This window comes from Macrotis lagotis, chromosome 1 (genome assembly GCF_037893015.1).
Source record: "Macrotis lagotis isolate mMagLag1 chromosome 1, bilby.v1.9.chrom.fasta, whole genome shotgun sequence".
Lineage (NCBI taxonomy): Eukaryota > Metazoa > Chordata > Mammalia > Peramelemorphia > Peramelidae > Macrotis > Macrotis lagotis.
This window is the reverse complement of record NC_133658.1, coordinates 881,886,896-881,911,285: the sequence shown is the minus strand read 5'-3', so window position 1 is coordinate 881,911,285 and position 24,390 is coordinate 881,886,896. Positions and strand designations below refer to the sequence as shown.

General features: G+C 41.2%; 1 protein-coding gene across 1 annotated transcript in view; it reads left to right on the top strand.

The window, feature by feature from the left end:
* DISP3 (dispatched RND transporter family member 3) overlaps nucleotides 1-702 on the top strand; it is a 43,736-nt gene extending 43,034 nt beyond the window's left edge. Inside the window, exon 20 of the mRNA XM_074192191.1 lies at nucleotides 288-702. Coding sequence (XP_074048292.1) covers nucleotides 288-650 — 363 coding nt within the window. The 3' untranslated portion in view covers nucleotides 651-702. The remainder of the gene's footprint in view (nucleotides 1-287) is intronic.
* Nucleotides 703-24,390: the final 23,688 nt, after the last annotated feature.

Below are 24,390 nucleotides of genomic sequence, written 5' to 3'. Positions count from 1 at the left end.
ATGTTTCACCATTTATAGGATTTGCTTCTTGGGTAGAGCCTACATCTACCTCATGGAATCCAAATGTACTACAATGAAAAGAATGCTGACTTTGGAAATTTTGAACTAGAATTTAAATTTTAACCATGCAACTTACCACCTGTATGACCTTGGGTAGGTCATTTAACCTCTGACTCAAATTTCCTCATCTATAAAATGAGATTGAATAAATCCAAGGTCTCTTTTGACTATATAGTCCTATGAATCTGACTTGAAACTCTTTCCATCTCTCTTTTGTCTTTGGAAAGGACCCAAGTGCCCAGCGCCAGTGGAGGACCCTGGAGGCTGTCCGACATGTTGGTGTGGCCATTGTCTCAAGTGCTGTTACCACAGTTATAGCCACAGTGCCCCTGTTCTTCTGCATTATTGCTCCCTTTGCTAAATTTGGGAAGATCGTTGCACTCAACACAGGAGTCTCCATTCTCTACACTCTTACTGTCAGCACAGCCCTGCTGGGCATCATGGCACCCAGCTCCTTCACCCGAAGCAGGACTTCCTTCCTTAAAGCCCTTGGGGCTGTACTCTTGACTGGTAGCCTGGGTTTGGGTATCTGTCTTCTGCTTCTAAGAAACGGATACAAAATCCCTCTACCCAGTGGGACCAACCTTTAGTCCTGGGATATCCATTACCTTTTCTTTCCTTTATTCTGACTTTATTTTTTTTAAGAGGGACCTTTTTTGTAAACTTTTTTGCCTGAGGGAAAACCCAGGGTGGGAGGAGGGCCAGAAGGGAGGGAGGGGACTCTGGGTCAGGGAAAGCATGGGAAAGAGAGTCTTATTTTTGACTCTGGTGGACTTTCTTGCATAGTAGGGCACTGAATTCTTTATTTCCTTGGTCCCCAGAATGAAAAGTGTTCAAGACACAAGAGAGGAAGGGCAAAGGGCCCCACCACTGCTTAGGGACAGAACTGAAGACAAAGTGGTAAATGGGAACCCAGTCAAAAGATGGCAGCCACTACCCAGCAGTGACCTCTCCTGACTGAGTGCCTCAGGCTATACTCTTGATCTTTCACAGATGTTGGAAAGGACCAGTCCCCTCAGGCTCCTGAGCCATTGGGGTGAAAGTGGCATTCCTACCCAATACCTTTCTCCCTAAATTTCTAAAAAAGAGCACAGCAGGGACAAGGGAAGAGGAAGGTGGGATTTCCCCTATTTTTGCTTCCTCTATTCCTACCACAGCTTGTCCTTTTTTCCTAAAGGGTTCCAATCTACATAAGAAAAGGATTCAGAGGATCCCTTCCTGGATTGCATGCTATCTTCCCCCTTTCTATCCTCCTCAGGGTCTCCTAAGGACCTGTCTAATGGTTCCAGAGTCCTGACCACCATCCTCCCCAAAAATAGTTCCCTTTCCTGGAGCCAAGAGTCCAGAGCCTGCACAGGTTCATTGGTCCCTGATTCCTCTGTGCCCATCCCCAGGGCCTAAGGTTGAGATAGCTTTGGATGGAGGGGTCTAAAGAACAGTGGACACTTCAGGGGAGAGATGAAGGTCCACCAGCCCCCATCCACTCAGATCAAATGGTTTTTATTAAAGTAAAATGGAACTTCAGACCAGTATCATTAACAAGTGCATTTTAAGCATCAATGACTCCATTATTTTATTAAAATGGAGATAATTAACTGTGAAAGCAGTGCTCAGCCACCAGGCCAAAGGGATAGGGGCAGGAAACTCACTGAAAGGGCTGTATCTGTAAGCCATAGCAAGCCAAAGGGGAAATCTGCTTCCAGAGAAAGCACACGCTAGTAGATGTCAAGCTAAAAGGAACCCTTTGTTCCAACAAGCCCATTTTGCACGTGAAGAAATCAAGACCCATAGAGACAAAGTGATTTATTTGAGGTAAAACCATTGGAAACATCAATATTGGAATAGTTTATCTGACTGTAAATACAGTTCTCTTTTTCCTGCATCCTAATTCTTAGGGTCCTAGATCTGGAGCTTAAGGGGAACTCAGAAATCACCTGGTTCAACCTCCTTCATTTTATTGACAAAGAACCTTGGGAAAGGAGAATCAAGTGATTCATCCAAGGTCATAGATAGCAAATACCAGAGGCAAAACTTAAAAGTCAGGTTCTTTGGCTCCCAAGCCAATATTGTCTCCACTATATGCTACCATTTCCAGCAACGTGGGATAATAGAAATTGAATTCAACTCAACAAACACTTATTAGATACTTACTGTGTGCCTGGCACTATACTGCTAGGTCCTGAGGATATAAAGACAAAACAATCTCCTTTTGGGGGAGGGGATGAGATGAGGTGGGGGGACAACATGTACTCAGAAAAATACATGTGAAATACATATACAAGGAAAGGTATCTGGGGTCAAATTCTGCCTCTGACATATTGACTATATGACCCTGGGCAAGTCATTTGGCCTCTTAGGTGTCTTCAGTCACTCTCAATATATATTGCATCAATATAGAGGGAAGTTTCTTTACCTCTATACCTATGAACCACAAATCTATTCCTTATCCTTATACAAAGTAATTTCTGGAGTGAATTCCAAAATAGCAAGCGGCAATTAGGAAAGACTTCCAATAGAAATGCTACTTGAGCCATTCTTTGAACAGGGCCATGGAATCCAAGAGGTTCAGGTAAGAAGGGAGAGCTTCCTAGGTTTGGGAAACAGCCTACACAAACATGTGGAGGTGGAAGATAAAATGTTATGGCCAGGAAACTATCAAGTATTCTAGCGTGGCTAGTGTACAGATTGTTTGCAGGAAGATTATGAAATCAGACTGGAAAGAGTAAAGTCAGGTTGCAAAGGGCCCAAGTGATAAGTAAAGAAGCTTGAATTTTATTTCAATGGCAACTGGAGGCCCTATCGATTCCTGAGCAAAGGAGTTGCATGGTCACACCCATGCTTTAAGAATGTCATTTTAGAAAATGTCAGCTTGACATTGCCTCTTCCATTTAAAGTTATAATGCCTAATGTCAGAGCACAATAGCTTATTATTTTCGAGTGTGTGCCTAGCCCTTTTCTCATTGTACATAGCACTCCTGCCCAAATCTCTACTAGAGGCAGCTAAATAGCTCATTTCATAGAGCACTGGACCTGGAGCAGGAAGACCTGAATTCAAAGCTAAACTTAGATAGCTGTGTCATCCAGAGCAAGTCACTTAACCTCGGTTTGCCTTAGTTTCCTCAACTGTAGAACGAGGACAATAATAGTTCCTGGCCGAGTTGTGAGGATCAAATAAGATAAGTGCTTTTCACAGAGCCTGGTCATATAGTAAGCATTAACTAATGCTTCCCCCTACTCATTCAAATGGGAACTACAGTCACAGAGTTTAGAGGCTAATGGGAGATAGAGGCCAGGGTCTTATGCAGACTTAATCAAGAGATAATTGTCTTCCTTTCCATCTTAGTGACCCTGGAGAATGTGGACAATGGAAAGAGGACTAGACTGGATAACAGTAGAAGAGCTGGTTCAAATCTTGATTCTACCACTTGAGGTTTTTATGACTTTCGGTCATAATCTCCCCTCTCTAGGTCTCAGTCTCTTCATCTGTAAAATGAGGTGATTGGGTCAGATAATCTCTATGATCCTTCCAGCTATGTTTTCTCATGAGTTGTGACAGAAATGTCAATAGGTCAGGGAATCAGTAATCCTATTTTAGTGACAGGGACAAAGCTATGTGATGTCTGTCATTCATGTAGGAAAATCATGTAGGTGAAGACACTGCCTCAACCATTGCCCCTTCTCTACAATTTATCCATTAAGAGAGTCACCTAGGACAATGAAGGGGTAAGTAACTCTTCAGAGTAGCACAGCCAATAAGTATCAGAGGCTGGATTTAGCCACAGTTAGCTTGGCTTAGATATCAGCTTGCTATGCAACATCATGTTGCCATGTCCACTTTACAGATGACCACCTGGGAGATTCCTGGGATGAATGCCTGACTCTCAAAATATTCTAGAGAAGGGGAGGTGGGAGCAGAAGGAAGGCTGAGGTTAGCACTTATCTTTGCATGGGACAGGTGTCCTCGGCGGTCCCCTTGCTATGAATCAACTTTTCTTACCTTCCCGACTCTCACTTTCCTATGTCTAACACTTCTAATACTTTAAGACTTGCACCGTGCTTTATAGGCATTCATTCATTTGATGCTTATAATACCCCCATGAGATTGTTTTCCACTTTACAGAGAAGGAAACTGAGACTAGGGGTATTACATTACACGGCCAGGGTAACACAATTGATAATTGTCCAAGGTAGAATTAGAACCCTAGAATTCCTGATTCTAAGCCTACCGCTATGCATCTTTGCCACACCAAAGCCCCAGAATCACAGTGTTCATTCCCATCCCATTCCTGCTTTGCTGGCAGACCATACTTGGATATCCAAATGGTTAGAGCTAATTATCCAAACTGCAGATTTGATTTTCACACAAGCTATTCCATGACCCACCAACTCAGAGATCTAAGTTATCGATCACAAAGAGGACTGAGCAAAAAGAATCTGAGTGACAGTAAAGTCTATCCCTACAGGCAGAACCAAACCTTCCTTGGTCAGTGATGCCTCACTCATTCTAGAACTGACTTAGTCCTCCCACCTGAATCTTTGTGGTGAGCAGATGGAGTAGTCAGATTGGGAGCCTCTGTTTTCCTATCACAATCAGTCATCTTTGCTGAGACATCTGTGAGTTCAGCCTTTCTCCATACAGAAGCCACCTGGGCTCCTTTGGGATGCCCCTGTGCTCACGCCATACCCACTGGACCTTCCCATTGAAAATCTTGTTATTCAGTCATTTCAGTCATTTCCAACTTATCTTGACCCATTTGGAGTTTTCTTGGCAAAGATACTAGAGTCATTTGCCATTCCCTTCTCCAGCTTATTTTACAGATGAGGAAACCAAGGCAAATGGAATTAAATGACTTAGCAGGGTCATATAACAAGTGTTGGAGGGCAGATTTGAACTCAGGTTTTCCTGACTCAGGCTCTATTCCTTTTCCACCAAAATGTCCTAGTTGAAGATCTCTCCCTTTTAAGAACAAAGTGTGTTGGTTGCTATACTTAGAAACTATTCTGGGACTAACTTGCTTCTCTGTAAAATGAGAAGGGGGGCTGTTAAAGGCCCTTCTCTCACTTAACTATGATTTTTCAACCCACTTCCTCCTTATCCTGTGACCTTGAATAAGTGATTTCATTTCTCTCAACCTCAGTTTTCATATCTGTCAGATGAAGGAACTAGACTAGATGATGGTATTTTAGGGTTCCCTTCAATGCTAAGTCATATGATCCCAAACATAAAGCCCAGACATAGAAAGGAGCCAGTCAAAGGGGATGGTGGGAAGTGAGTTGGAAGGGAGCAGGGAATGGAAATATCATTGAATTTTATTTTGGTTTTGTCAGGCAATGAGGTTATGTAACTTGCCTAAGGTCACACAGCTAGGAAGTATCAAGTGTCTGAGGTCACATCTGAACTCAGGTCCTTCTGATTCCAGGGCCAGGGTTCTATCCACTGTGTCACATAGCTGCCCCATCACTGGATTTTAGAATGGTTTCTAAGGAACTTCAAAGGCCAGCTTGTGTAAGCCATACATTTCTCAGGGAGAATGGAAAGAACCAAGGAAGTTAGAGTACACAAAATCCTAAGGGGCCAAAGGTAGTGTGGAGTATCACATATTAAAGGATTGATTTGAACTGGGGTCCCTGAACTCTAGCTCCATCCTCACTGTACTGGGCTGGGTTGACTAGGGTTTTATTTATTTGCTTGCTCATTTTTTGTTTGTTTATATCAGTGAACACCTTAGCAGAGAACCAGAAGGAACCTTAAGGATCATCTAGTCTCACATTCTAATTTTGTGGAAAGATGAAAGGAATAGCTGATCCTAGATTTAAAGTTGGAGGGAACTTTAAGAACCTTGTCCCACTCTCTCATTGCGTTTTGAGACTTTTCTTCATCAAACTGTACATTCAGTGCCCACTTACAGACCTAATCCCATTTTTGATTGATGCAAGGACTTTACCAGCTCTAGTTTTTGGACTTAATGTGGTTCCCTTCTCCCCTTGTAGGCAGGCTGGTGGTTCTCCACTCCCAGGGCGTTGCCCTGTTGGTGCCAGGAATAGTACACCCATAGAACTGACTTAATCATACTGCACCTCAGAACTCCCAAGTTCAATCAGTCTACTGTCTTTGGTCCTCCCCAGTAGCAGGGATTATAGGTTTGCACTGCCCTACCAAATCACTCTCTTATTTTTATAGGTAAGGATACTGAGCCTAGGGAGGTAAAAGATAGAACCATGTCTTTTGAGCTGAAAGGGACCTTAGTAGTCATAGAATGCCATTACCTAATTTTATTAATGAGGAAACAGACTCAAAGGGTCTGTTTGACTTAGCCAAAGTTCCTCAGGTAGCATCTGAACCCAAGTCCACCAATTAGATCTAGCCTTCTTTTCACTCTTCAACATTAGTTGACATTTGAGAGTAAGCCCCTAAAGGAATAACTTCCATACTGCTGTTAAATGAAAATGTCATAGTTACTTATAAGACTCACTTATCTGAATGACTCTGAATATTAAGTCAGGTGCTGGCTAGTTCCTGTCCCCTAAGCTACAAACTACTAAAAATCCCTGAGTCCTGAGACTCAGTGCTTGGGAAAAGCCTTTGCGCTTAGAGAGACTCAACTGTCAAAGGTATTATGAAGATCTCAACCTCCTGGACCATCATCCCTAGGGCAATGAAAGGAGATAGATGGGGGCAGAAACAGGGGAGGTATCGGGGAATGAAGAGAATTCATCGAGCTGAAGTGACAAATCAGATGCTTAGAGAAATGGAACTCTACCTGAATCTCAGTCTTAAAAATGCCTGAGACCATAGTATTAATAGTGGGCACTTTTGCATTGTATTTGCATATCATTTGCATGCTAGTTGATTCATATATAGTTGAAGAGAAATCCTCAGCTTACCCAGTCCTTGTTTTCTTTTCCCAGGAAACCTGTCCCAGCTCCAGTCATTTGTTAGGGAGTGGGGAGGGAATGGGGTTGTTTTAGTGATTACCCTGGCATAGCTGAGCTCCCTCTAAACTATGACTGTGAAGCAATTGGCAGGAATGATGCCAACTTTTTGGTGAGCCTAGCCTGCTGCCAGGTGCCACCGCAGAATTTATCTCACCCATTCCCCCCTAGAACCTACAGCTCTTGGAATGATGAGATCATTGGTTCATCAGCCTAGAACTGGAAGGGTCATTAGGGGTCATTGAGTCTAGTTCCCTCTTTTGACAGATTAGAGAACCGAGACCCAGATCATTTTCAGGACCACTTGCTGCTGCTAATTCACTGGGCAACACTGAGTACATCACTCATTTTCTTTGGCCTAGAGCCAAAAGCAGAACTCTAAATTTAGGCATGGGACAGAAGAGGAAGGAGGAAAATATTTTGGGACTAAAGGCACCCTTTGATCATGAGGATTGCATTTTACGGGGTCTGTATAAAGCCAAGATCAAGATTCAAATTTTAGCATTGCCACTTCTTACTGATGTGACAAGTGGCCTTGGCTTTTTCTTCTAAGCATGGAGGTTGGATTGGATTATCTCTAAGGTCCCTTTCAATTCTGACTCTATGATTCTATGATTTGAATCTGTGTATGATCCTTTGTCAAACAGACTGCTTTGCTCTCCCAGGAAAAGGAAGTCGACTGATGGCAGCTGTTGGGGGCAGGGCCAAGTTCCAGCTGGGCTTCCTCCTTGATTGTCTGCCTCATCTCTGAGGAGATTGCCCTAGTGGAAGCAGGGTTGCCCTTTGGAGAGAAGACACTGGCCCCTAGGGCAAAAATCTTAATGCTTATTCACCGCCAATGCACAGCTTGCAGTCTTAATGAGTATTCACCCAACCTTAATGAAATGGTATTCATTACCAGGAGGCAGGGAAGCCAATGGGGAGGAAGGGATCAGATTGACAGGCTGCCACAGAGTAAAGAGCAGTGACAAAGGCCTGAGAGAGGAAGTCAAACAACTGACAGACAGGACCCTCTAACCCCTTCCTCCTTACTTAAGTTTTCATGGTTCTCTAGAGGGACCACTAAATCCAGCCCCCTCATTTTAGAGATAAGGAAACTGAGTCCCAGGGAGGTGAATAGAAGTCACATATATCATGATTGGGTTCTCTGAGCCTATGGGTTCTAGTAAGATTCCTAAATGACAAGGGCAGAGTGTGAATTTATATCCTCTTACTTCTGAGCTGGTTCTTTCTATTGTCCCATGCTGCCTGCAGAGTTCTTGAATTAAAGGGCTTTGTAGGAGCTAGTTCTCCTGGATTGACTTCCTGGTCATCATCACTTATATGTTGTGTGATGTTGGGGTAGGTACTCCCTTTGGACCTGATATCTCCAATAGGGAATAGCAGTGCCCACCTCAGGTTCTACCTGTGTTGGGAGATCAGATCTGTCTTTAGACTCTCTCTTTGAGTAACAGAGGAGGGAAGGAAGATAGGAAAGAGAGAAAGAAAAAGAGAGATAAAGAAGAAAAGAAAGAAAGAAGGGAGGGAGGAAGGAAGGAAGAAATCTTATAGGAGAGCAGGTGAATGAGTGAAAAGATATGCCAGCCGCATAGGATGTGTGGTTGTCAGCGGCCTTTTCTTGCTTCTCACATATCCATATATCACTTCAGATTTCCTTTGACCCCATTCTCCAGTAGTCACCCAGTCCATAGAACAGTGTTCATTTCTCTCTCCCCCACCCAATATTCTTCCTTTCTTTCCATCTCTTTCTCAAATAAATTCAATTTCAACAATCACTTATTTAGTATCAATTTTTAAGCACCTACTACTATGGTTAGTCATTGTATTTGGTGTTGGAAATAAAAAAGGAAAAAAGCCCCTATCCTCAAGGAGCTTATATTCTACCAGATTTGGGGTCACAGCCATTGGGCAGGTACACTGAAGAGTAAATAGAAAACATGAATATACAAATGTAAGATGTATTTGGAGGAGATTAGGAAAAGGATCGTGTGGGAGTTAGCACCTGATCTGAACCTTGAATCAGACCAAGAGTTCTGATGATATTTGTTCTTTGTTCTCAAAGAAGACCATGACATCAGGGAAGTGATGCCATGACAAGCACATGATATAGATTTGAGTGGCAGGGGATGTGCCTGAACCCAGTGACCAGATATGAATCAGGATGACTGGAGATGAGCCTGGGTGTGAGGGAATCAGGATTAAGTGACTTGTCCAAAGTCACACAGCTAGTAAGTATCAAGTATCTGAGGCTGGATTTGAACTCCTATCTTCCTGACTCAAAGGTCAGTGCTCAATCCACTGCATCACCAAGCTGTGCCTCACCAGGAGTTCTAGGAGGTAGAAATAAGGAGGGAGGGCATTCCAGGAATGGTAACAGCCTATGCAAAGATATAGAAATAGGAAATGAAATTCTGGGTTTGAGAAAACTGAAGCTGGAATATAAAGTTTGTGAGGGGAGTGACTGGAGTTAAGAAAATAGAAAGGTAGACTGGAGAAAGCTTGTGAAAATTTTGATACTGGATTCATTCATTCATTCATTCATTCATCAAGAACAGCATCCCCTTACTCAAATCCAATTCATGTACTTGTCATGGCATCATCTCTCTTGATATCATGGTCTTTTTCCAGAAGGAAGGACAAACATCATTAGGTAACTATTATACTATTATAGAGATACTGTACTAAGTGTTCTACACACAAAGACAAAAAAATAGATCTCTTCCTTTCCTCTTTCTTAACTTTCTCCTATGACAAATTCATATCATGTGTTCTAAGCCCTTTCTACCTCTGACATTCTGTGTTCTAAGGGCCCTCCCAGCTCTGACATTCTGGGTTCTAAGGGCACTCCCAGCTCTGACATTTTGTGTTCTAAAGAGCCCTCCAGCTTTGATAACCTGTGTTCCAGGGGTCCTCCACCTCTGACATTCTGTGTTTTAAGGGCCCTCTCAATTTTGACATTCTATATCCTAAGATTTCCTATGTGCTGACATTCCTTAACTATGTGACAACCTAAAGAATGGAACAGATTTTTCACAAAATCCCCAAATCTTCTTCCATCACTTAGCCATCAACCAAAATCTCATTTGCTCCACACAAGCACCTATCAGAGAGTCACCACAACTGTAAATTCCATAGTCCTCCTTTCCCCCTTCAGGGTCTCAAGGAGTATGTTGCTATTACACAAAACGGATATATATCACAACCCCACCACAGCCAACAGGAAAGCGAGTATCTTACTTTCTGCTGAGTACATGATTTTATTATCTCTGCCTCCAAGCAGATGTCTACAAGCCTGTTGGCTAATTGTCAGAAAAAGCAGCTTAGTATCAACTGGACTGAAGCTCAAATCATTGTATTTGGCAGTCATCCTCCAGCAGTTACATTGGACATGTCTTAACGATCCCAGCTAACAGGTCAATTCATTTGGCAACCTTGGGGGAGGTGGAAATGAGGTTTATTTTTATTGATACCTCCTTCTGGTGAGCCCATCCAAAGCTAACCAGCCCTACTTAATCCTAACCATTTCACAGGGGGCCATGAAGAAACCCTCTAAAGACCATAGTAGTTCAACTGGGAACACCTACTCTTCAACATACTCAGGTTTGAAAAACTTTTTTATTTGTCATATAGAGCAAAATTCTGGCTTTTCCATCAAATATTTGGCCAAGCACTTGGAATGAATTCAAATCTCCTTCTAGAGGAAAACATTCCCCTCCTCTCCAGTGGCCCACATCTATGCAAAAGGGGGCTGGCTCTCCATCTGTGAAAGGGCAAGAAGCAGTCTCTTGGACTTTCCCAGCAAACTATCCACTTGTCTGGCATTGCAGACATATGGATTGCTTTTTAATCAACAACCCAGACTATTGACACTTCGGGCCTTGGGCAGAGATTTCAGCCATAAACATTTGTTGTTGAACCCTGAATTGACTAAGATTCAGCTCTGCCTACAGTTCACTTAAGACAGTTAAACTTGTAATGAGTCAGCCTAATGAACATATTAATTGTCCATCCCTCTCAGTTTCTCAGCTCTTGTCTCATATTAAGGTAGAACACCAGAAAGCTTCGACCAAGTTATCTCAACTCCCTGTAGAAATGCCTTCCCAGGGTTAAGATTTAATATTATACCCTCCACTTTCCTCCAGAGTTGATACCAGACACATCCTCTTGAGCAATGCTCCTTTGTCTTCTGCAGATATCACCTGCATTATGTTCTCTCTTGTTCCTTATATATGACCCAGAGATAAATTCCTCCTAGAATCAGAGCTGGGAAAAAGCTTGTCTCTGCAGATGAATTTGTGGGCTTTCTTTTATCAGCCCATGAGAACTACATAACTCATCTTGTTTTCCTTCCTAGTTTAGCTACCAGGAAACCAAAGGAAAATTCAGTACCCACTGACAGTAACTAAGTCATCTCACGTGCCTGATAACATCTATTCCCTTGCTCTTTTTAATTGGTTTTATTTTGGGTTGAGTTTTTTTTTTAAGTTGTCTTTTTATGCTCTGTTGTGTCTTATAAATGGCTTCAAATCCTTTCAGATAGGAGGAGGGATCTAATCCACAAGAATGAATGAATGAATGAATGAATGAATGAATGAATGCATGGAGTGACTAAGTCAATGAACAAACCAACCAACATGAATAGCTATCCCAATTAATATATTTCATCCCCAGAATGAAAGTTCTTGTTCATCATTAATCACCTCCATCTGTCTCTCAAACTAAGGCAGCTGAGGGGGCATCTGGGTGATGCAGTAGATAGAACAGCAGTCTTGGAGTTGGCAGGACCTGAGTTCAAATCTAGCTTTAGACACTTGACTTTGGGCAAGTCACTTGATCCTGATTGTCTCCCCTCCAGGGTCATCTTCAGTCACCCTGATTCATATCTGGCCACTGAACCCAGATAGTTCTGGAGGAGAAAATGAGGCTGGTGACTTAGCACAGTCCCCCTCACTCATATCCAATTCACATGCATATCATGGCTTCACCTTCCTGATAACATAGTCTTCATGGACAAAGGACAAAACATGAGCATCAGCATCTGAAGCATAGTTCCAGCAAAACGGAGGATCGTGATTGTCCCATGTAAAGAGGGAGAGGGAAATAATACATAGACCTGTTCCTGAGGGTCTTCTTTCCCCTTTGTGTTTGTGGGGGGGGCAGGTGTATTGAGACAGTCCTCTAGCATGAGAGTACCTCCTGGGAGGATATAGAATCCCAATATTGACTCTTGATTTCTACAACTGGGCTCACAGTATTCTCTGTGGGAATCAAACATAAACTCTTTTATTTGCAATCTAAAGTTCTAATCCACCTCTCCTGGCTTATTCCCTATTCCTTCCAATCAGCAGCTAGGTGTTAATGTGAATAGAGTGTTGGACCTGAAGTCAGGAAGATGAGTTCAAATCCAGCTTCAGACATTTACTAGTTGGATAACAGTGAGCAAGTCACTTGGCTTTTGTTTACCTCAGTTTCCTCAATTGGCAAATGGGGATAATAATATTACCTACTTTCCAGGATTGTTAAGTATCAAATGAAATTACTTTTGTAAGCATCTAGCATATGATGGTGACTATATAAACATTTATTCACTTTTCTTCTCTTTCTTGACCCTATGGGCTAGCCAGATTGGCCTTCTTTGATGTTCCTGATATAACATTCCATTTCCTGTCTCTTTACAAATCTGGAATGCCCTCTCTCCGCTCACAATCCCTAACTTTCTTCAAATCTCAGCTCAAACATCTCCTCTTCATTTTTTTGGCTTTTGCAAGGCAAATGGGGTTAAGTGGCTTGCCCTAGACCACAGAGCTAGGTAATTATTAAATGTCTGAGACCGGATTTGAACCCAGGTACTCCTGACTGCAGGGCTGGTGCTTTATCCACTGTGCCACCTAGCTGCCCTCAAGCATCTCCTCTTAGAGGAAGTTTTCCCTGTTCCTCTCCAGTTGCTAATGTCCCCTTGGCAGGGATGGGGTGAGGGATATTATACTTACTTTTATTATTAATTATATTATAAATATATCCATGTATGTTTCTTCTCCAATAGAATGTAATCTCCCTGAGGACAGAAACTAGTACCTTTTTATCTTGATATTCCCAAAATTTGGCACTAAATGCTTGATAATTGATTGATCGATGAGGCCTAAAGAATTTCCAGACCTAGGAAATTTACTTACTGCCTTTACTTACTTTTATGACCTTTAGCAAGTTTTTTCACTTCTCTCAACCTTGTTTATTCATCTATAAAATGAGGGAGTTGGTTAATGGTTGGTTAAGGGGGTTGGTTAACTCCTATGATCACATCCTTTCCTCCTGAGCCAAATTTTTCTTAAAGCACACCCCCAATGACAGGCAGGGATACCAGATACAAGCAGAAGCTGTTGATTTGTGTGAGAGAAGAATCTAGGCCCCCTTTTTTTATAAGAATCCCCAGACTCCATTTGACTTTCAAGTCGCACAGAACCTGAGGAAATGCCACTGTTGGGAAGCCAATTAAAGCTTCCTTAAAATCTTAGCTCATCCACAGGGATTATTTTTCTATAACTTACTGTTCCAGCATAGGAAGTAGGTGCTCCTAGGCCTTGGGGGATACTTCTTGCTCTAAACAGATTTCTGTTCCTAGATGCAGTGCAGAGACCTCTAATCAAGGTAAAGTAGGCATGCTTGGATTAGGTGAATTGTCTCCTTCCCTTAGCTGTATGCCACACATATTTCTATATGCCCATCACAGTGTCTTTTTATATATAGCAGCCACTAAGCTATAGATATCCCACTGTTTGCTTTAGCCTTCAGGGGCAAGAGAACAGATGAATCAAAAGGAAAGAGAATGAGAAAGTAGAGTAAGCTCCACTCTCTGCACTCTCTCCACTGGGAGTCCTTTTCAGTCAATCAATAAACAAGGATTTATTAAGCTCCTACTAAGTGCAAGAAACACTAAAAGACACTGGAATATAAACTCAAAGAAACAATCCTTATTCTCAATGAGTTTACATTCTAATGTTGAAGACAATAAGGACATATGTAAGTGTATATGGCATAAATATAAAAATGAATAAATATCAATATATATATATATATATATATATAGCTACAAAGAAGATAGTTTGGGAAGGAATTGGGGAAATATATATATATGTATACATATATATTATATATATATATATATATATATATATATATTGGAATCAGAAAATATAGAGCTTGAGTTTCAGACTCCTAAAATGTATCTTTCAATTGCAGATAATAGCTATCATTTAAACATAAAGAAACTCAATTTGGAACTCAAAACGTTTTAAAAATGTTTTGAAAATTGTTTAACATGTAATTGGGAAAAATAAAATATTAATTTTATAAAAGCATAAAGGCATGTAAAATGCTTTACACAAAATCTCATTGTTCTTTACAACCCAAACATTAACTCCATAGAGGAAACTATAAGCTTAATTCTCTAGATAAAGAAATGTGGGCTCTAAGAGGTTAAGTGACTTGCCCTGGATCACACAACTCATGAAAGTCAGAGGCAGCATTTTTAGATCCTTCTGCTTTAGGAACCTCCCAATTCTTGGATCATTTTGCCTCATTAAGAAAGAAATAATCCCACCCCACCCCAAGGGGAAGAAGAAGCATTAATCAGATAATGGATGGAAATCCTCCTAACTTGTCCATTCATTCAGCCATATTTGTTGAGTATTTACCATTGGTAAGATACTGTTGAACTTTGAACTAGATCAGGTACACATGGTGTATTCAAGATGACCCTCATCTCTGTATTATCCACAAAAAAGAAGTGGGTACAAGTTGGGGGGAGAGGAGGTGTTATCTATTTTTCAGCAGTCTGGAGACACAATTCTTCCAGTCCAATTTTGATATATAGGGAGCAGCCCCTGTCCCAAGTACTTACTATATGACTTTACCAAATCTTGTCATTTATATTTCCACAACATTTCTTGGATTCCTTCTCTTCTCTGTTCTCAATTGCTCCTCTCTTTTCCCAAAACTCTTCAGTCATGCATCTTGGCCAGAAACTAAGCCCAGAAAAGTTTTGACATGATCCAGGTCATACAGGTAGTGGTAGAGCTAGGATTTAAACCCAGGTCTTCTGACTCCAAAGCCATGCTCATTCTTCTCCAGACTTATCTTCCTATCCTGATCATAGCTCTCCAGACTTTGATACCTGAGGCTCTGGGGCGGGTCTCTGAGAGCCTTCCCTCTGGTTATTTTCATTATGGGTGTCAGTCAACTTCCTTTTAAGTCTACTTACTATCCCCATAACTTTCCAGGTCAGAGTGTTCCTCCCTGGTCCCTTTCACCTTTGTTTGTTGTCTTGCCTATTAGAATATGAGCTTCTTGAGGGCAGGAACTTGCTTTGTTCTTGAATTTATATCCTCAGTACTTTGTACATAGTAAACCCTTAACAGATTCTCTCATTCCTTCAAGAAACAACTGTGACCTGAACTTCTGGATGCTAGTCTCCTGGGTGTCAAATTTGGCAGTGATGGGGAAGAGTGCCCCATACTGACCAATGTTACCTAGAACTTTGCCACGTTCTCCATGGGTCATTTCACAGTTGTCCTAGAAAACTGCCTGCACTAACCTGGCTCCATGCCTTGAAGAGTTCAAGATGCTTACACTTAACCGCTCTGATTTCACTGATCCTGAGAAGGGAGCGCCAATGGCCACTCTTAGTATTGTCTGGTGCAGACAGGGACAGTGAGACCCAGAGAGTGGGAATGAAGAGTTTGGTTATTAAGAGCTAGAAGTATAGGAAACCAGAATCCATTTGCTCTAGAAGCTTTCCAACCATATGCTGTCCACACAGCATTAGATTCACCCAGATATTGCTGGATTCCATTCCCACTATAATGTCAGACAAAATATTACAACATAACAATGAAGGTTACTATTAGATGAGGGATATTCTCTTAGGTCAAGAGATAGTATCCCTAGCTTAGTGTAAGAAAAAGGAACAGAAGAATAAAGAGAGGGAAATTTGCAGACAGTTGAACTAGGAGGATGGAGGAAAACTCAAGGCATACCTGCTCTATGAGAATAGGGTGTTGGGGAAACTAGAGGCATGGATGGTGATTACTGGGTGGGGTGGGGGTAATCCAGAGATGAAGGAGACTGAAAATAGGGCTGGTCCCATAAGAATATAATTATGAGTAGATTTAAGGCAGGGTTGGACATAGAGATGAAGTTATAAGGGAGAATTGAGCATAGGGAGTGAAGGTATAGGAGAGGAGATAATAAATGTGAGGAAGTTTTCCTTCCCCGCCCCTCCCATGATATGGTCTAAAAAACACAAGCAGTTTCAAGACGAATATAGGTAATCTGATAGGAGAAAGAGAGAGAAGGCAAGAAAAAGAAAGAACAATTCAAGACAGAAAAAAAAGAAAATAAAGATTCCTTCCCAATCCCAAATACACACACCTGGGAAATTCAATTAATAAAACTAAAATCCGGTGTGACATTCAACTAAATTAACAATTTATAGATAATTTACAATGCTCATATAATTAAGCAAATGCACTTTAAATTGATTTCCAATTAGTGGGCTAATGATTTCCCCCTGGCAGCAGCCCCACAGGCCCCCAGAGCAAGGTTTTTAATGAGAAGTAGGTGTGCTGTAACAGCCCTTTTATTCTATAATTGAAGCCATAATTGAACTTGAGGTCACATCTGAAGGTCCTATTGATCTGCATAGAGTGAGAAAATGCTGATGGCTGTAGAGCTGGGAGAATCTGCAGCCTGGGCAGATTTGGAAATCACTTTCTGGGTGACCCCTGGCAAGGCAGTCAGTTAATGGACACTAAAATAATCTTGCAGCAGAAACAAGACAGCCGAGTTGCTTTCAGAGATCATCTAGAAAGCCAAGAGCCCTCTTGAATGAAGGCAGCCTTACCCAGGGAGACTGATGGCAAACATTTCTACAGCTCTCCTCTTGCCCTGCTTGACAAAAACCAGCCATCGCTATCCCTGAACCTCAAATCATTATATATCCGTCACTCCTTAGGCATCTACAGCCTCCCTCCTTCCTTCCCCCTGAAGAAAGATACAATTGATAAGCCCTTTTGCAGAAAAGACAATTGTGAAGTACAAGTGGCTAGGGGAGTGTGATAGAACTAGATTTTACTGAATTGTGGTTCAGTCTGAAAAGCATCTGGTCTCTGGGAATTGTCTACAGATGGATATGCTCTGGCCTCTGTTAGGCTAGCCAAGGAAAACAGTGGTCCCCAAGACCATTATTACTAAAGTGACCAATGCTATCATTACACTAGTCTAGTGAAATCCAGCAGTCATTCATAGGCTCAATCCTTTATTAACTATAGAATTGGAAGAGAACTGAAAAAAAAAAAGAAATAAACATCAGAGCTGGAAGGGACCTTGGGTTTCATATAGTACAGCCCTCTCAATTCACAGCACAGGAAATTGAGGCCCAAGATGATATAGTGGGTGTGCTGACTCTAAACCCCTTGTTCTTTTCACAGCAACAGAAGACCCTTTCCTTTGTTCCCAAGAAAGAATTGAAGTGACTGTAGCTCCACTTTCAGGGTGTATTTCAAAGGAAGTAAAATCAGCAAATGAATTACACTATTGCAGGATGATTTTCAACCTCCTTCATTACAGCATGACCCGAAGGTAGAAGGGCACAGGATTGGGGGTGGTAGGGTGGCAATACCATATGACAATTGGCAGCAGGAGGCGTTTGCTATTCAGAACCACGGACAGAGGTATTCCCGCCTGGTTGGGGAGCATCGCGACTGATTATTTTATTTCAGAACCGCGGACAGTGACTCATGCATTAAATGGCATGAAAATAGACTGTGTTGGCAGTCCGCGTTTGTGGAGAGCAATCTCCCCACGGTTTGCTATTTACACAAACTCTACTGCTTCCAGCTTTGTATAACAAATTAAATTCTGACAGCATTAAAAATGTATGCCTGACGAAAAGATCTGTGGGTGAAGTGAAAAGAGAGTTAGATTTGGAGTAAAATGATATTCAAATCGGACTCTACTGTTCATCACCTGTATAACCCCTGGCAAGGGGCTACATCCCCCTAGGTATTTTGTGTCACCATATTAAAACAAAGGATTAGGACTAGACACCCTCTAAAATTCCTTCCAGCTAAGACTGTGATTCAGTAATGATCCTGTGAACAGATCCAATATTTTACTTCATTTTCCCTCTCCCCCATTCCTAATTCTCCCAAGAGATTAATTTCCAAGTGATCAATATATTAGAAATCAAATACTTGCTGTTAAGATTTTCATCTTTGGGAATAGTAGAAAAACCACAAGAGCTGAAGCCCATTGAACTTCTTGGTTCTGCTTCCAGATCTACAGCAGGCTAAAACAGGGTTCAAGCCTACCTCAGTTCCACCTAGAAAAAACAGACACATCAGCTTCATAGCTACCTTCAACTTACATCCATGAAGAAAAGAGATTATATATATCCTCTGTTTGATCCAGAAAGGTCAAAACTAGAAGCAACTTTTTGACAGTTGCAGAAAGGCAACTTGTAGACTTGATATAGGGAAGAAATCCCCCCAGTTAGGACTTTTTCATAGTGGAATGAGATGATCAGAGTCCTAAAGACAGCTTTTGTGTGAGCCAGGACCTGAACATTCTAGACTCAGACACTCAGGGCTTCTTCTTCTTAAAGCTTTTTAAATCTATTTATTATGTCTTTTAATCATAGCAAACACATTTTTATAACACTTTAAAATCAAAATTAAAAAAATTTATAGTCTTTCCTCATAATGTTCTTCAGATAAATAGTACAATGTTGATATATTCATTTTATACATGAAGAAACAGAGGAAGCAGAGCCAAGATGGCAGAGTAAAAATGCCTGAACTCTCCTCCAAATTTCTTCAAATACCTTTAAATATTGACTTTAAACAAATTCTAGAATGGCAGAACCCACAACAAGACAGAGTGAAACAATTTTCCAGCCCCAGACAATTTATAAGGGCAACAGGAAATGTCTTTTGCTTCTGGGTGAGAGAGGAGCACAGTTCAGACCCCAACAAACCAGGGGCAGGCTTTGGGAGCCATTGAATTGACATCAGTGGCTTCTGGAGTTCTCAGTTCCCAGATGGTAAGGAGACTGAACAACTGGTAAGAAGGAGATTATAGGGGTCTCTTTCCTAGTATTGAGGCAGTACTCTGTTGTTTTGCCCATTCTCAGATTCAGGTTATAATCCTGGGTAGAAGTTTCAGAGCAAGAAAAGTGTAACACACTAAAGCATATGGCTACATTGGAGCAGGGACCTTTATCACAGTTACAAGGCAGAAAAGTGTGCTTGTGATTGCTCATAGACCAGAGCACATACCAGACAAGAGGTAAACATATCTCTCTTTAGATATTCCATCTTAGAGCAACGGAAAACTTTGAGGTCCCTAGATATAATTCTGAAAACAGCTGCTCACAACCCCAGAAGCTTGGATCAGTATACCTTCTATCCTAATTTAGCAAAGAGTTAAAAGTCAAGTAATAGAGTGAAGAAATGAAGAAACAGAAAAAAGATATGACCATAGAAAGTTACTATGGGGACAAGAAAAATCAAAACACATACTCAGAAGAAGATAACAAAGTCAAAATTCCTACATCCAAAATTTCCAAGAAAACATATGAATCAGTCTTAGACCATGGGAGAGCTCAAAATGGATTTAGGCACCAAGGTTGAGGGATAATGTGACTTAAAATCAAAGATTCAGATCTAAAAGAAATTTTTGAAGTCACCTAAGCCAATCCACTCATTTTACAGATGAAAAAAACTAAGACACAGAGAAGGTAAGTGACCTGCCCAAAGATACACAACTAATAAGTATTGGTAGGAAGGATCCAAAGTTGGAATTTAAATTTAGATATTCTGTGCAGTGGATTGAGCACTGGCCCTGGAGTTCAAATCTGGTCTCAGGCACTTAATAATTACCTAGCTATGTGACCTTGGGCAAGTTACTTAACCCCATTGCCTTGTAAAAAACAAATAAAAAAAACAAAAAAATCCAGATCTTTTGATTAATTCCAATATTCTTTCCACTATATTGCAATAAATGAACAAGTATTATTTAAGTGCCTACTATGTTTCATGAATTAGAGAAAAAATACAAAGAATGAAAAATAATCCCTTATGTTATAATTGAGAAGTATACATAAATATATATATACATATATATATCAATATAAATGTGTACATGTTTATACCTATATATAATAAACATAAAGTGAATAAATGCAAATATATAAAGTAGCTCAATATAACCACTAGGCTTCAGGTAGAAAATGATACCTCAATGTGTTTTAAACATTCTGAATTTAAGATGTCTGTGGGATTTGCACCCACATCCTTAATCGTTTTTTTTAAGACAATTGAGATTAAGTGATTTGGTTAGCATCATACAACTAAGAAGTGTCTGAGACTGGATTTAAACTCAGATCCTCCTGACTCCAGAGCCAATGCTCTATCCCCTGAACCACCCAGCTTCCCTCTTAGTCTTGTTTTTGGCAGAGAGATCATATAGGTGACTCCTTGTAAAACTTTCTAGTCCCTACTTCTCTAAGCGGAAGGTGTTATAGGTTCAAGAAAGCAGCATCCTCTACCTTGGATCAAGGGTCCCTCGTCTCACCAAACTCCGACTAGTCCCTGTTCCCTGCCCTCAGCAGGCCTTTGACCCTGAACAGCTTTTCTGTCTTCAGGCTTCTTTCCTCAGTTTTCCAGGTACTTGTAGGCATTCAAATGGTATGAAAACTCCACAGTTGCAATGCAGAATCTCAGAATGGATTAAGTCCAGGCTTCACAGCTACTGGCAAGTTCTATCATTGCTGGGCTGCTCCTTGCAGCATGTAATTACAATCTGTCTTCTCATTAGCATGCAGAAAAGGAGGGGAACCCAGGAGGCTGTCATGATTTAGAAGGTGTTCCGTAGGCTTCTCCTGTGCCTCATAGGAAAGAGGCATCATGGGTATGTGTTTGTTATGGAAATTACACCTCACCCATACATATAAATCTACAAGACAGGCTCTTGTCTTTTCAAACAGCTCCACAAGCTGCAGGAACATAATCTAGGGAACTATTGGAACACTGGAGATACCCAGGAAAATATCAGCCTTTGTCCATTTCAGTGACTGCACATCCCAATTTTCCAGGGATACTTTTCTTGAGAGAAGAAAGAAAATGAAAAGAAAATGGGAGGAGAGAGAAGAAAGAAAAGAAAGAAGAGAGTAGAAAGAAACAATATAAAAAGGAAGCAGGCAGAGAGAGAGATAAAGGAAGAGAGTAGGAATGAAAGAACAGACAGAAGATATTAGAAAAGAGAGGAAAGAAAAAAGAGGAGAGGAATGAAAAGTGAGGAAAGAAAAATGTGTGGGAGAAAAGAAAGAAGAAAAAGAAGAGAGATGAGGAGTGTGAAGAAAGAAGAAAGAGGAGGGGAAAAAAAGGAAAAGAGGGAGAGAAAAGAAAGGCATGTTTCCTCTAACCTTAATTTATCTCCAGGGCAGTTAGATGGCATAGTAGATAGAGAACTGGTCTTGGAGTCAGGAGAAAGGATGGGAGTTCAAATCCAGCCTCAGACACTTGACACTTACTAGCAGTATGACCTTGGGCAAGTCACTTTAGTTCTAATTGCCTTGCATCCAGGCCCCTCTCTAGTCATCTTGATTCACATCTGGCCACTGGACCCAGATGGCTCTGGAGGAGAAAGGGAGGCTGGTGACTTAGCACAGCCCCCTCACTCAAATCCAGTTCATGTGCTTGTCATGGTATCACCTCCCTGATGGCATGGTCTTCTTCAAGAATGAAGAACAAACATCATCATCATCATCATCATCATCAATTTTTCTCCACTTTCTTCATCTCCAGTTCTGTGAATCTTCACTCCCCTTCTATTCTACCCTTTGCTCAATTTTCCTTCTGTCCCAATGTTTCTAAAGTCAGAGTGCAATATGCAATATGGTCCTGGAGGCAACCAAAGATGATTACCAGCTCTGCCCTCAACTTGCTGTGTGACTTAGATAGAGTCTCTCACTCACTCTCTATTCTATTTGCAAAGCAAGATCCTTTTTAGAATGCCCCTTAATATGCTGATTTAAAAACAGTGAAGGGGACATGGTTTTACCAAATCCAAATAGTAATGTAAATGAAAGAACACAAGGTTCAAAATCAGATGATCTGGATTCAAACCCTCAACTCTGCCACTATCTAGCTCTATGACCTACCTATCTCACCAGGATATATGAATTAAATGAGAATAATGTATAGAGATAATTTAGTGGATTAGGCATTGTCCTTGCAGTCAGAAAACCTGGAGTGGAGTCTCAGCTCCATAGTTTATAGCTACATTACTGTAGCCAAGACATTTAATTTCTCTAGACTTCAGAGACACATCAGATAGAGTCCTAGACCTGGAGTATGGAAAAAGCCCAGCTTCAGATACTTCTTAACTGTGTGGCCCTGGACAAGTCATTTAACCTCTGTTTGTCTCAGTTTCTTCATCTATAAAATGGGGATAATAATATCCCAGGATAATAAAATCTCCTGGGGTTATTGTGAAGATCAAAGGCCTGGCTAAAGTGAGTGCTAAAGAAATATTAGTTATTGCTATTGTTGTTATTACTTTTGTCTGCCTCAGTTTCTTTTTCTGCAAAATAGAGATAACTAATTTCAGCTACTTCCCAGGGATGTCATGAGGATCAAAAGTAAAATGCTTTGTAGACCTTATAGCACTCTACAAAGGTTACAATATTACCCTTAATATTCTTATACTGCTTGCCCTGCTTACTCCCAAGGGATGGTTGTGAGGAAAACCCTAGAAATTATAATGAACTGTTCACACAAAAGAATGTATAGACACATAGGAATGTGTAGGAGGCAGCACCCGAGATGAGCATTGAAGGAAGCCAAGGATTCAAAGAGGCAGGGAGGTGGAGGTACATATTCCTGGTATATAGAGGACAGACATAGGCAAAGTCATAGACAAGGAAAATGGAATGTTGGATATGGGGCAGGAGAGGGGAAGGCAAGCAATCCCCAAGCTAACTCCTCTCCCCAGGGAATCCTCATTCACTTGATGATCAGTCTAATGAAGGTCCTGAGTACATTCTATACTTACTGCAACCCTATCAACATCCCTGTGGTTTTTTTTCCCTTTCCATGGGAAAGGAGGGAAAACTAATAATTTCTTCCTAAGAAAAGAAGCCCTATCATCATCACCACCATCCCAACATTTCTCTGTCTGTCTGTCTGTGTCTGACTGACTGTGTCTTTTTCTCTGTGTCTGTCTCTGTCTTTCTGGCTCTGACTTTCTAGCTCTCTACTTCATATATATATATATATATATATATATATATATATATATATATGTATGTATGTATCTCCCCTGCTCTCCCTCTCTCCCTCCCCCACACACAAACACACACACACACACACACACACACACACACACACACACACAAAACTCCATAATATAGATCAAAGAATGTTAAGAACTGGAAGCAACCTTAGAGATCATGTACCTCAGTCCCTACCCAACCATGTTACAGATGAGGAAACAGATGCTCAGATAAGGGAAGCACTGTGTCCAAAGTTAGTAATTTGCTTTATAGCATCCCCTCTAGATGCCAGGGAGACACATGGCTTCCATGAAAGGCCACTTTGAAGGCGACAGGCTGATGTTTTGCCTATCAGGAGGAGGAGGAGGAGGAGGTAGCTCAGCTGCAGCCAAGTCTGGCAGATCTGGGACAAGATCAGGGAATTTCAAGCATGAAAAGGGCTCCAAGAGATAAGGGAACAGCTATTCATTTTCCTCCTAAGCTGCAACTTGATTGACATTTGCTTTGCTCCACCTCTTCTCCTCCACCTCCACCTCCCCTTTAAGCCAATGGTAACTAAGCACAGCCCGAAAGCCTGTTTGAGCAAAACCTGGTGTCTTAGGCAACCAGATGATTTCATTAGCTTTCCAAAAGCAGAGGGCATGAGGGGGAAGGAAGGAAACTGTTGAAAGGAAATGAGGAGAACTGAGTAACAATTAGGGGGCATTGCTCCCTTGTTGATGACATGTACATACTGGGTTAGAGCTTGCAATGCATGATTTCATTTGAGTCTCAGAACAATTCTGTGAAGTAGGAACTACAGATGGTTGGTGTTGTGGTTATTGTTCAGTTGTTTCAGTTGTGTCTGACTCTTCATGACCTCATTAGGAGTTTTCTTGACAAAGATACTAGAGTTATTTACCATTTCCTTCTTCAATTCTTTCAGAGGAAACTGAGGCAAGTGACTTGCCCTGGGTCACACAGCTAGTAAGTGTCGAGCCTGAATTTGAATTCAGGAAGATGAGTCTTACTACCTCTAGGCCCTGCACAACTAGCTTCTCCATAACAAAGGTTGTTATCCTCATTTT